This window comes from Pelobates fuscus, chromosome 2 (genome assembly GCF_036172605.1).
Source record: "Pelobates fuscus isolate aPelFus1 chromosome 2, aPelFus1.pri, whole genome shotgun sequence".
NCBI lineage: Eukaryota > Metazoa > Chordata > Amphibia > Anura > Pelobatidae > Pelobates > Pelobates fuscus.
This window is the reverse complement of record NC_086318.1, coordinates 13,873,710-13,886,258: the sequence shown is the minus strand read 5'-3', so window position 1 is coordinate 13,886,258 and position 12,549 is coordinate 13,873,710. Positions and strand designations below refer to the sequence as shown.

The 12,549-nt window shown below is 44.4% G+C and overlaps 1 protein-coding gene across 1 annotated transcript in view; it reads left to right on the top strand.

The window, feature by feature from the left end:
- The window catches only part of LOC134586094 (uncharacterized), a 65,186-nt gene that overhangs the window by 18,923 nt on the left and 33,714 nt on the right, over positions 1–12,549 (top strand). Inside the window, exons 5-6 of the mRNA XM_063441603.1 lie at positions 2,281–2,283; positions 5,043–5,166. Of these exons, the coding sequence (XP_063297673.1) occupies positions 2,281–2,283; positions 5,043–5,166 (127 nt within the window). The remainder of the gene's footprint in view (positions 1–2,280; positions 2,284–5,042; positions 5,167–12,549) is intronic.

The window sequence follows — 12,549 nt, the reverse complement described above, 5'->3', positions numbered from 1 at the left end:
TGCCTAGGGTGGCAAAAATCCTTGCACCGGCCCTGACTAAGGGGGGAGGAAAACTACGGGAGGGAGGAGAAGGAACACTATGGGGGAGAGAAGGAGCACTATGGGGGGGGGGGAAGGAACACTATGGGGTGGAAGAGGGAACACTATGGGGGGAGAAGGAAAACTATGGGAGGGGGAGAAGGAACACTATGGGGGAGAAGGAAAACTATGGGAGTATACTATGGGGAAGGAACACTATGGGAGGGGGGAAAGAACGCTATGGGACAGGGGAGGTGGAGAAAGAATGCTAAGGGACAGGGGAGGGGGAAAAGAACACTATGGGGAGGGAGAGGAAGAACACTAAAATAAGGAGAGTAGAGGAACAGTAGGGCGGGAGAGAGGAACATTAAGGGGGACACTAAGGTAGAGGGGAGGGAAGGGAAAATGAACACTGGGGTAGTGGGGGGACCACTAAAAGAGAAGGGAACTTCTAAGATGGGGGGTGGGGGTGGGAGGAACATTATAGGGAATGGGGGGCATTAAGAGACAGGTAAGGGGGAGGGAAGAGGAACACTAAGGCCCAGGGAGGGAGGAGAAAGTAACACTTAGGGACAGGGAGAGGAGAGGAACACTAAGGGACAGGGTTTCACAACAAATGGTGCGGAGAGTGGCACACAGGAGGGCCTGAGTGGGGAGAAAGACACACAGAGGAACATGAGGGGGAGAAAGACACACAGATGGGCCTGGGAGTGAGAAAGTCTACAGAGGGGCTGGGGATGAAAGTGCCACACAGAAGGGCCTGTGAGTGGAAATACAAAGGAGCCAGGGTTGAAAGAGACACAGAGGGGTTGGAGAAGAGGAAAAAGAGACACAGAGGGGCTGGGGGGAGATAGACGGGCTGGTGGTGAAAGAGAAACACACAAAGGAGCTGGTAAGAGTAAAATACGCAAAGGGACTGGGAGAGTAAGACACACAAAGGGGGTTAGTAAGAGATACACAAGGGAGGTGTAAGACACACTGGGGAAACAATAGGGGATAAGACACTAAAGGGGGTAAGACAGTTTAAAAGGGAGGTTAAGAGGCACACAGGTGAAGATGCTTTTGGGGGGAACGGGGGGCTCCAAAATCATCTTCGCCTGTGTACCCAAAAATCTTTGCACCGGCCCTGCCCGCAATTGTGTTCCAGCATTACTATGAATATTTATTTATAATTTACAACGTATTTTTATTCCAGGTAATACACACTTCGTGTGCAATATGAATCCACATGATCTATAACCAAATATAAAACAGGTAGTTAAGTGGAGTGCAATTTACATAGTTACATAGCTAAAAAGACACGTGTCCATCAAGTTCAGCCTTCCTCACGTTTGTTTTTTGCCGTTGATCCAAAACAAGGCAAAAAAAAAAAAAAAAAAACGTTTGAAGCACCAATTTTGCAACAAACTAGTAAAAATCCCTATTGACCCCAGAATGGCAGTCAGATTTATCCTTGGATCAAGCAGCTATTACCCTACAGTTGAAAAATGATATCCTTGAATATTCTGTTTTTGCAAGTATGCATCTTGTTGCTGTTTAGACATGTGTCCAGACTCTGATAAAACCACTTCTTCAGGCAGAGAATTCCACATCCTTATTGTTCTTACGGTTAAAAAAAACCTTTCCTCTGCCTTAGACTAAATCTTCTTTCTTCCAATCTAAACGTATGACCTTGTGTCCTTTGTATAGTCCCATTTATAGTGTAGATTTAAATCTACATCTGCACCTAATGTGTCAAAAACATATGGATAGTGTTAAGAACATGTACACTAATCTCAGATGCAGATTCTGAATAATCATAGTGTATCAATTTAACACAAGACCAAGAGTGAAATAGGTAAATAGAACACTCACATATACAGTGGTAATAAATTAGCTCTAACTTGGTAGAATTTAGCCCCCAATATGGTCACCCCTATTCAATATAATAGTTGTTACAGTGTCCTCTGTCACTCAAAGACAATGAGATCCACTATAGTGCACACCATATAAACAAACAGAAAGATATCAAGTAAATCCATCCTAGCAGGAGCCCCTCCTCCCAGTTCTAATGGTTGAGTTGTGTTTGATTAGAGTTCATACAAACTTCTTGCTTCCAATATCCTTTGGATCACAATAGGTACCTCCATATTCTTCAAGCAGGAAATGTATTCAACACAGCTAAAACAATATGAATTAAAAATCGTCAAAAACATGTTTCACCCAAAAGGGTTTATTCGGTATCTTAATGTCCTTTGCTTTATTCTCCTTTTTTTTGCACAGTTGGTAATTAACTAGCATTCCACCTGTGGATATTGACGTGGCACAGGTACCTCTGAATTACGAATCAAATGAACATGCTCTTTCATTGCCCATTTGTTTGTTCATGATACGTCCATATTGTGCGTTATACTTCAGATGTACCATCAATCACCCTAAGTTCTATCCTTTGACCCAAATGGAGAGTTACCAGGGAGCTATTTTCGAAGGAGAAGGAGAAGAAGATCTGGTTTGGAGAAATTATGTTTAAGAAAAAGAAGAACCATCCAGGAAGAGACAGAAGAGTTTGTAAGTGAAATGATCCAGGAATGAAGGAAAGAAACAAGTTATATCTGAGTGCTAGCAGCTTGTAACTTGCCCAGGAACCCTAACAAAGTAAAAAGCTTGCCATCAGATGCAGTATAAAGGGAACTCAGAAATTAATCTTGGCAGACTCTAACTGGCAATGAAACGATTCCAGAATAGGAAATGCTGATGGGAGAACCGGGAACGACAGTGTCACACAGTCAAAAATTGAAGAAATTGAGAAATTCTTTATTTTAATAATTTGTACTTAACTAAATCATGCTTACAGCTTTCCAGACAACTCCTAATTTGGATCATGTGGTGGTACTTAGCTTATCCACGCGTGGCTCGAGCACTCCTGCCTCCACACAAGCCATGTGCAGCTCAATCTTCTCTTCTGAGCGTGCCGCGTGCCTCCCTCACTGCCCGCTGCCCGCCGCCAGCCTCGGGGGGGCTCAAAAGTGGTCAGCCGGCCAGCTCTTGAGCCCCCCAGGACGCGAGGCAAGCAAGGGATCTGCCTGGGCGTTTTGGGGCAACTTTTTTTGCCGCCCCCTGCAAAGTGCCGCCTAAGGCAGATGCCTTGTCTGCCTCGCGATACACACGTTCCAACTTCCATCCCAATCACACCAAGCAAGGTATCATCTACAGCCAGGCTATCAGATATCACCGCATTTGCTCTGACACAAAAGACAGAGATCAGCATCTGAGCACACTGTCAGTCATTTAGGCAAAATGGCTGCAAGGAAAGGACAAAAAAAATAAAAAAATAAAATCTGCCCTCAAAACATCACGGGAAAGGCTCGTACAATACAAAGAAAAGGAAAACAAAACAAGAATCCCTCTAGAACCCAACTCTAGAAGGAGTATGTAAAATTATTAAAGATCTACAACCGTTAATCTCAGAGGACCTCACACTCAAATAAATATTTCCTGAGCCTCCATACTAGCATTCACTAACAACCACCTAACCCGAGACAGAGATTGATCCGCAGCAAATTGACCACAGAACAGGAGCTCACACAGAATGGCGCTGTACGATGCAACAAATCACTCTGCAAACTGTCTCAAAATACATGTGGCAATAACACAGCCAGACACAAAATCAAATCGTACAACATTAAGGGATCATATTCGTGCACATCAGCAAGTGTGGTGTACATGATACAGTGTCCAGTGTGTGACAAAGGTTGCTACATTGGAGAAACTGGCCTTAATCTGCATCTCAGAATGAAACTACCCAGACACTCAGTCGAGAACCACAAGGAAAACAAATATTGTACCCCTATAGGTCATCACTTCACCCAGACTGGTCACTCCATCCAGAACCTCTGGATTAAATTTCTTAAAGGGAATTTCAAAGACTCTCATGAGCGAAAGACATTTGAGATGAAAATGGTCAGTCACACATTTCATCACCAGAAATGAAGGACTTTATGTAGACTCTGGCTTTTTCACACACTACCAAAACTTTTTATAAACCCACATCTTTCTGTCTTATATAGTACTTTTTCAATAGTCTCGCTTCACCTTTATTGGATCAATTTATATACATACATATATTCAGCTATATACTCGAGTGCCCTGCTCTGCTGTTATTTTTTTTTTTTGTGTGTGTGTGTTTTATTTCTTTTTAACTAGCTTAATCCAGACGTGGACCCTTTGCTCACGGTGCCTAGAGAGATATCAGCTATGCCTCACTGATGATGCCTAACAAGGCTGAAACGATCGTCTGGGGTTGCTGTGTCTCTCGTGCAGAGGGAACTTGCTGGCATTTCGGATCTGGACTGCCCATACGGGTGGGAACAGTCTGATATGCTTCAGATATGTTCTCTCTGTAATGTCAGATATGTTCTCTCTGTAGATGAGCTAAAACCAGCTTGAGTTCTGAGCGGGGACCCACCGAAGGGCAGGCTATTTCAGTTGCTGTCCGTTCTCAGAATAATCTTGCGACCCGTTTTTGCTCTTATTGACTCTCCTCTGCTTATTTATTTTGTCTGGATATTCTCAGCCAATATGCACCTTTCACTTTCAGGCACATCTTCTGCTATTTATGACACTCCACTCTCCCTCCCTCCCTCCCTCCCCTTCTCTAACATCAGTTGTTTGAAGTGTTCTCCTCTATCAGATTGATCAGTATTGATTCAGATCTGAGGAAGAGAGGAAACTCTCGAAAGCTTGTCTTTGAAATAATATGTTAGTCCATTAAAAAAGGTATCATTGCATATTGCAACACTCTGGGATTTTGGCATCTTGTCTACGGGACTAATACGGCTAATCCAATCTTTATACATACATACAGATATATATATATATTCTCTTTCTTCCCACCTTTTCCTTTTTAAAGGTTTCATATTCCTTAATGTATGAAGATGTTTGTAGAAATGTTTTAACTCCCCTCTTACTTGCCCTTCTTTCCCCACAACAAATATGCTGCTAGTGGATTAAATTAATTAATAGTATGATTGGTCAAATCCTCACAGAAACTATGATTTGCTTTGACGGACTGGTACACGAAACCGAGGCGTGGATAATGTGGAGCATTTCCAAGGCACCAGATAGACGCATGGCCGTCTTGGAAGGACCTGATGACTCTGAAAATAACAGGTAACATTGCCATATTAGTAGGGGTGGAAGGACCCCTAGATGGAATCTTATTAGGTAAGAGGAGGAAGTTGGGATATTGACCACATGTAGATGCAATAAAGAGTGTTGGGGGGGAAATAAATACAAGGATTTGCACATGGACAGGTAGATGCACAAGAGGAAGACCCCTGGTCGAAACGTGTTTATACATCTTACACTATGATGGTTTTCGATGTTTATACCATGTAGGTTTTAGACTGTCATTGTTTGCTGTGAAGTTCTTTAAATCATTGTGTGCGTATTCACCTTGCTCTTAACAAGAGAGAGCTGTAACTGAGAAGGTTATCCATGAGACTATGAACAAGCATTTCAGGATAGTATTCCAGACAACTCTGATTTTGGATCATTTGTAATTATGTATCTATGACTTGAAACAATTTGTAATACCAGGAAATTGCATACATTGAATACCTACTTAGTGTCTCTAGGGATAGAAGGAGAAACCCATGTCCAGTTTATGTTGAAGATGCAGACACAATAAACACTATAAAACAGAAGCTGCTAAGTGCATGATTGAATGTAAGACTTCGATCTCAATGATCTCAGGCAGAAGCTAGCACAATCACACAATACGGGGTAAAACAAACTATATAAGATGTAAAATGCAGATATCAGAGCTCTGACAGAGTCAAGTCTCTACGGGAGAGTGCTAGAGCGCCGAGAGGAGGGGAGTGTGTGCTCTTAACGTTATGTCTCATCATGGTGGGTATCCAGCTTAAAAAAATAGAACTATCTGGAAATCAAACACCTTGTTACATAGCTAGAGGGATCTCACTTCTGTAGAATTAAATATTGATGATGATGCATTGCTGGCTGACACAAATATTTTCTAAAACATACACCTTTTTTTTTTTTTATTACTGTTTTGGCATTTCTACAGCTTTATTAATTTTGTTTATAGCCTGTGGCAAGTATGAAGATATAATAGCACTGTGACATTATAATCACACAGCTCCTTAAAGGGAAATTCCAAGCTTTATGAGTTCTGCAGATCATTGTAGTGACCAGAGTTGGATTAACCATAGGGCTTCAGGCCCATGGAATAGTCTATTGATTAAAAAACACAAAAATGTTACTACTTGTGCAGAAAGAATTAAGTATTGAATCTTAGGAGGGATATAGAGAAAAAAAACTTGTGTGGACTGGCTGACTCTTGATGCTTCTGTCTCTCTAACATAGTGGGATGTCCCTTTTCTTCGACACTCACTACATCCACCACATACTGTCTAAGACTGCATACCAGAAGCATCTGCCTGCTAGTAATAAGGGAAGGAGAGGAGTGGACACGTCGGTGCTGGGGGACACCAGGTAACTGTCCCCAGAAAGCGCAAAGCAAGCGTGTTGCGGAGCTGCAATCCTGAGATCGAATATGCTGGAATCCCCTGGAGCTGGAAGAAAGCAATGTTTAGTGATTATAGTCCATTACCACAATAACTGGACAACACGAAGTTCTGAGAGTCAACTGAGGTTTATTGTCCCACAATTGCCTTTTTATGCATAGACCCCCAGCATGGGGTCTCAATAGAGTACAGCAGGGCCGGACTGGGATAAAAATTCGGCCCGGGCATTTTTTATCACAGCGGCCCACTAAGAAGGGGGCGGGGCAGAGAGGGTGTGTTTTGTCATCACTAACGACAAACACGCCCCCTCTCAAAGTGCAGGCCAGGACAGACCATGCGCAGAGCTCTGCTAAAGAGCTCTAGCATGAGAAAAACGCCCTGTATTTGTTCTGCACAGTGCAAGCAAATTTAATAACATGCTTGCACTGTGTTTCCTTGCAACTTGTCTCTGGTGTCTCTATAAATGGATACCAGGAGACAAAAGGGCCAGGAAAGAGTATTGTGCATGTGTTTGGAGCCTGCTTGTGGGATTGTGTGTGTGTAGAGTGAGCTGATTGTGGTGTGGTATTATGTAATAAGGTCGGTTTTAGTCGTGTTGTGTTTGTGGTGTAATGTAATGCATATGTGGCTAGGGGCTGTAGAGAATGTGTGTATAGGGGATGTAGCAAGTGTGTGTGTGTGTGTGTATAGGTGATGTAGTGTTTGTAGAGAGTGTGTGTTTAGGGGTGTAGTATGTGTTTGCTTACAAGGAATCTAGTGTGTGTATAGGGGATCCAGAGTGTGTATGTCAGGAATGTAGTGTGTGTGTATATATATATATATATATATATATACACACATACATATATATAAATATATATATATATATATATATATATACATACATATGTTTGGAAGTATTGTGTATGTGTGTGTTGCAGTGTGTTGGGGAGGTTATGTGTGTATGTGAGGCATGTGCAGCATGTGTGTATGATGGATGCTGTGTGTGATGTGTGTGAGGGTGCGGTGTGAGGGTGCTGTGTATGATGTGTTTTGTGATAGTGCTGATTGTGATGTGTGTGAGAGTGCTGAGTGTGATAGTGCTGTGGATAATGTGTGTGAGTACTGAGGATGATGTGTGTGAGGGTGCTGTGTGTGAGGGTGCTGTGTGTGAGGGTGCTGTGTGTGAGAGTGCCGAGTGTGATAGTGCTGTGGATGATGTGTAAGAGTGCTGTGTGTGATGTGTTTTGTGATAGTGCTGAGTTTGATGTGTGTGAGAGAGTGCCGAGTGTGATAGTGCTGTGTATGATGTGTGTGATAGTGCTGAGTGTGATGTGTATGTGAGTGCTGAGTGTGATAGTGCTGTGGATGATGTGTGTGAGTACTGAGGGTGATGTGTGTGAGGGTGCTCTGTGTTAGAGTGCCAAGTGTGATAGTGCTGTGGATGATGTGTGTGAGAGTGCTGAGGGTGATAGTGCTGTGGATGATGTGTGTGAGAGTGCTGAGGGTGATAGTGCTGTGGATCATGTGTGTGAGTGCTGAGGGTGATGTGTGTGTGAGACTGCTGAGGGTGATAGTGCTGTGGATGATGTGTGTGAGAGTGCTGAGGGTGATAGTGCTGTGGATGATGTGTGTGAGAGTGCTGAGGGTGATAGTGCTGTGGATGATGTGTGTGAGAGTGCTGAGGGTGATATTGCCGTGGATGATGTGTGTGAGTGCTGAGGGTGATGTGTGTGAGAGTGCTGAGGGTGATAGTGCTGTGGATGATGTGTGTGAGAGTGCTGAGGGTGATAGTGCTGTGGATGATGTGTGTGAGAGTGCTGAGGGTGATGTGTGAGAGTGCTGTGTGTAAATGTTATGGATTGTGTTTTGGGGTGAATAAACAAATAAATATGTCCCCCCCTCCCTTCTTACCTTTAGTCTGGGAGGGGGGGACCGGCACGCTGGTGAGTTGGAGGGGGGTTCAGGCACTCTGCCATCCATCCCTGGTGGTCCAGCGGTGAGTGAACTCTAGCCTGCGGGCCATGGCAACGCGCCGGATCTCGCGAGAGTAACCCGGCGGAGCTGCAAGATAGAGCTCCGCTGGGTCCTCTCTCACCCTCCCTTCCTCCCCAGCCGCAGGTCTATGAAAGTGGGCCGGTGAGGGAGATCTTTGATCTCCCCACCGGCCCGTCGTGGCAAACAGCGGGGCCGGCGCTCGCATAGTGCCGGCCCTGCAAAGACCGGCAGGGGGGATCCTGGGACCCTCCCCTGCCGGCCTCGGCCCCTGGCCACCGCGGCCCACCGGGCATTTGCCCGGTGTGCCCGATGGCCAGTCCGGGCCTGGAGTACAGTACAAACTCCTCCCCATCGTCTCTGTGTCTGGAAGAATGAGTCTTTGGAAGGCTAACTTAATTCTCTCTCAGACACAGGAAGTAACATAAAATATTATGAATCACCCCAAAAACCTAGCAAAATATTACAGGAACCCCACAAGTCCAAAATCCCGGAAGAGCCCTGGTCTGAGCACCCAACATATCCAAAAAGCGCACCGATCGGTTTGGTGAAACGGAATCGGCATTCAGTTGAGGTTTTGACTGGACGGCCACGAAGTGATGCCCCAAAAGAGTTCCAGAGAATCCAGGGCAGCGGACGGTCCCTTCAGGGGTTACTGTACGAACAGAGACGAACGCTCCCCCTGGTTTTTAGGCAATGGCTGGTCTCCTTTCAGGGGTTCCTGTACGAACACTGACAAAGCCCCTGGTTCGTGTAGATGGTCAGGAAAGTGTACGGGCAGTGGTGCCATTTCTGCCGGGGTTTGCGAGAACGTGTAGCCACAATGAGTTCCACTCACTCGACGACCAAGTTCCTCTGCCTGTGTTTGGGAGACAAATTGGCCATGCACTGGACCACATGTATTCGGTTAAACAAATGGCGGCCACCCAGGGAAAGCACTTAAGTTAATCCTTTCATTGCGGTTAACTGCCAGGGGTGGTAGCTGTTCCGAGTCAATAAAGGGGGGAACCTCACAAGTTCTGTTCATCCACGAACAGGGGGATACGTGTCTGTTCAGGAAAACTAAATATAAGTTCGGGCAACCTCAATGAATGATACTAGGTCCACCACAAATTTGTGAAATGCTCTGGGTGGTGAAACAGCACTTTCTGCATAGTTTGCCCTAAGTTGGCCGGTCAGCATGATTGGCAGGTAACCCGACATGCATGTGGCGAAACCGACCTCGCCACGTGTCCTTGGAGGGGGCTGCTTGCCCGCCTCTTGCCTTTGGACTATGGACCCGACTTTATGTAAATGTGTTAACCCAGATAGCTATGCCATGGAGCCCATTCGTGTAGTTAAAGACTTCGGCTCCATGGCAATTGAACTGTGTGAATAGGATCTGAGCGCTATTTGGTAGTTTTGGGCGCTCATATCCCAGCTATCTGGGGATATGTGACATGTTTGTGTTTTATGTATAAAATGTGACTTTGTGTATTTTATAGTATTTTACTGCTTTGTGCTCACCATGTGCATAATGGAGTCTTGTCTCTGTCCTGGGAGATAATTGAATTACTTCTCAATTATCTCCAGGATAGAAGACTCTGAAACTGGTCTGGGCCGGAAAGCCATGCTGGCAGGGGTTTTTAAAAGATACTTTACTAACTTTTGAACCCCTGGTCTGATTCATGCCATTTTTTGATATGTTGTTCCCCTGAATGGATTGATTGTGAATATGTAATTGGATGTATGGTTTTAGAGTTATGAAAGTTGGGTAAAAAGTATGTTTTAAAATGTATGTATAATTGGATTACCTCCCAGGCTAAGGGGAGGGAATCTGTGGAATGTAACCATTGTGTGATTGGTGTATTGTAAATCCCTCCCTTGCATGGGAGAATCCTTTATAAGACAGTGTGTGAATAAATCTAGAGTTCCTGCTTAACCCTCAAAGTGAAGTGTCGTCTCATTCTTGGGGGAGGATTTATTGCATGCTGTTTCAGTTTGACTGCTAGGAGTGCAAACCTATTCATATGGTTCCTATTCAACTGTCTACAGCATTCAGAGGCTTGAGAAGATTTATATGCTTCTCAGATTCGGTGATTGTGGTGTCTGCCAGAGTGCTTGGAGTCCTCAGGAAACGCTAGGAGTATCCTTTAACGGAGGTACCCAGTCGGGGTGCCAGGCGATCTGTTACAATGCATTTGTGCCCGGCTGACTTAATTCTACAACAGATCTGCCCCTTTTCCAGGCAGGTCCATCCATGTGGGCTGTGCCAGTGATGTGATTCACGTCATTGGCCCCTTTCACCATGCCCACTGATGTTCCGCTTGACAGAATGCCGATGTTGGGGAAGAGGGTTGAAGGGGGATGGATTGGGTTGAAAGATGACATTGAGAGAATAGCATAGGGTATGTGTATCCTTATAAATACATTCTGTTAATTTCCCTCCGGCACTACCTCCAACAGATACATGACGCATGGGAGGTATAATTGTTTTAGTGTTATCTGTTATCAGTGTTACCTATCATAATTGCCCATGTTTCGGCTCTGTCTGCCTTAAACGACCACAGATGGGCCTTGAATGCAGGCGTTATTAGATTCATCAAGGCGGTCCTGAAAATAAAACCTCCAATTAAGCCGTTTGCCCCATCTTGGACTCTGCCTCTGGTTCTTAACGCATTGAAGTCTGAACCCTTTGACCTTTGGACTCAATTCCTCTTCATTTTCTCTCCATCAAGACTGCCTTATTGATTGCCTTGGCTTCCGGTAGGAGGGTCTCGTAACTTCCTGCCCTGTCCGCTAGGGAACCCTTCACCATCTTTTACAGGGACAGAGCCATCCTTCGTACTGTACCTAAGTTCAGACCTAAAGTCACCTCTGCATTTCATATTAACGAAGAGATTGTTCTTGGAACTTTGGAATCTGGGTCTCAGGGAGACAAGGGAAGTAAGGATCTCTCCTCATTGGATCTAGTGAGATGTCTTCGTATATATATATTGAGAGGACCGCTCCATGGCACTCTACCCAGAGTTTTTGTTCTTCATTATGGATGTAAGAAGGGCATGCAGGCCCCCAACGCGACCATTAGCAGATGGATCGTGGCCGCCATCATACAAGCCTATCAATCATCAGAGTGGCCGGTTCCAGTGGGTCTCAAAGCTCATAATCCCTTTCATCCTCTTGGGCGGCTGCATCCGGAGTCTCTCCTGAACTCACTTGCAAGCCAGCCACTTGGTCTTCAGCTAATACGTTCATCAGGAATTAAAAGATTGATGTCAGAGCAGGCCATTCTGATCAATTTGCTAAATCTGTCCTCTCAGTAAGGGATCCTTGATTCCTATGTAGTATTTTTTCACTTGGTTGCAGTGCTAATATACTTAGCATTTTCATATTCTGGAGTGTTTCATATTCTGGAGTGTTTCTGTGTTTTTTCTTCCCTCCCTTGGATATTGCTTGGATAACTCGTTCTGCCGATTTGTGCTACAATGTAATTACAGGACCCACCATTGTGACATGCTAAAATAACTAAACTGGCTGTCACTGGAATCCAGACGCACCGTTCATCTTTCCAGCCTTGTGTTTAAGAGCTTTTCTGGGAAACTCCCACCCTACCTGAACAAAATGCTCTCCTCGGCTGTTCCCACCACCTATAACCTCCGATCCAGTACTAGCACTTTATTTAGTCTACCTCAATACAAAAAGAAAGCAGCCCGATCCTCCTTCTCCTACAGAGCACTGCAATTGTGGAACGACCTCCTGCACACTTTCAAATCTTCCCCAAGCCTAAAGTCCTTTAATAGATCCCTCTCTACATACCTCAAAACAGAATGCACGTGTCATGGTTGATTATATATTTCCTACCTGTTCTATGTTAAATTTTGTATATATCGTGTATTAATATTGTTTCTGTATTTTATTGTACCATAATGTATCAATGCAATATTTTGTAGACCCAGGATATACTTGAAAACGAGAGAAATCTCAATGTATCTTTCCTGGTAAAATATTTTATAAATAAATTAATCTTACCCAATGTTGTGCTGCCATGGAT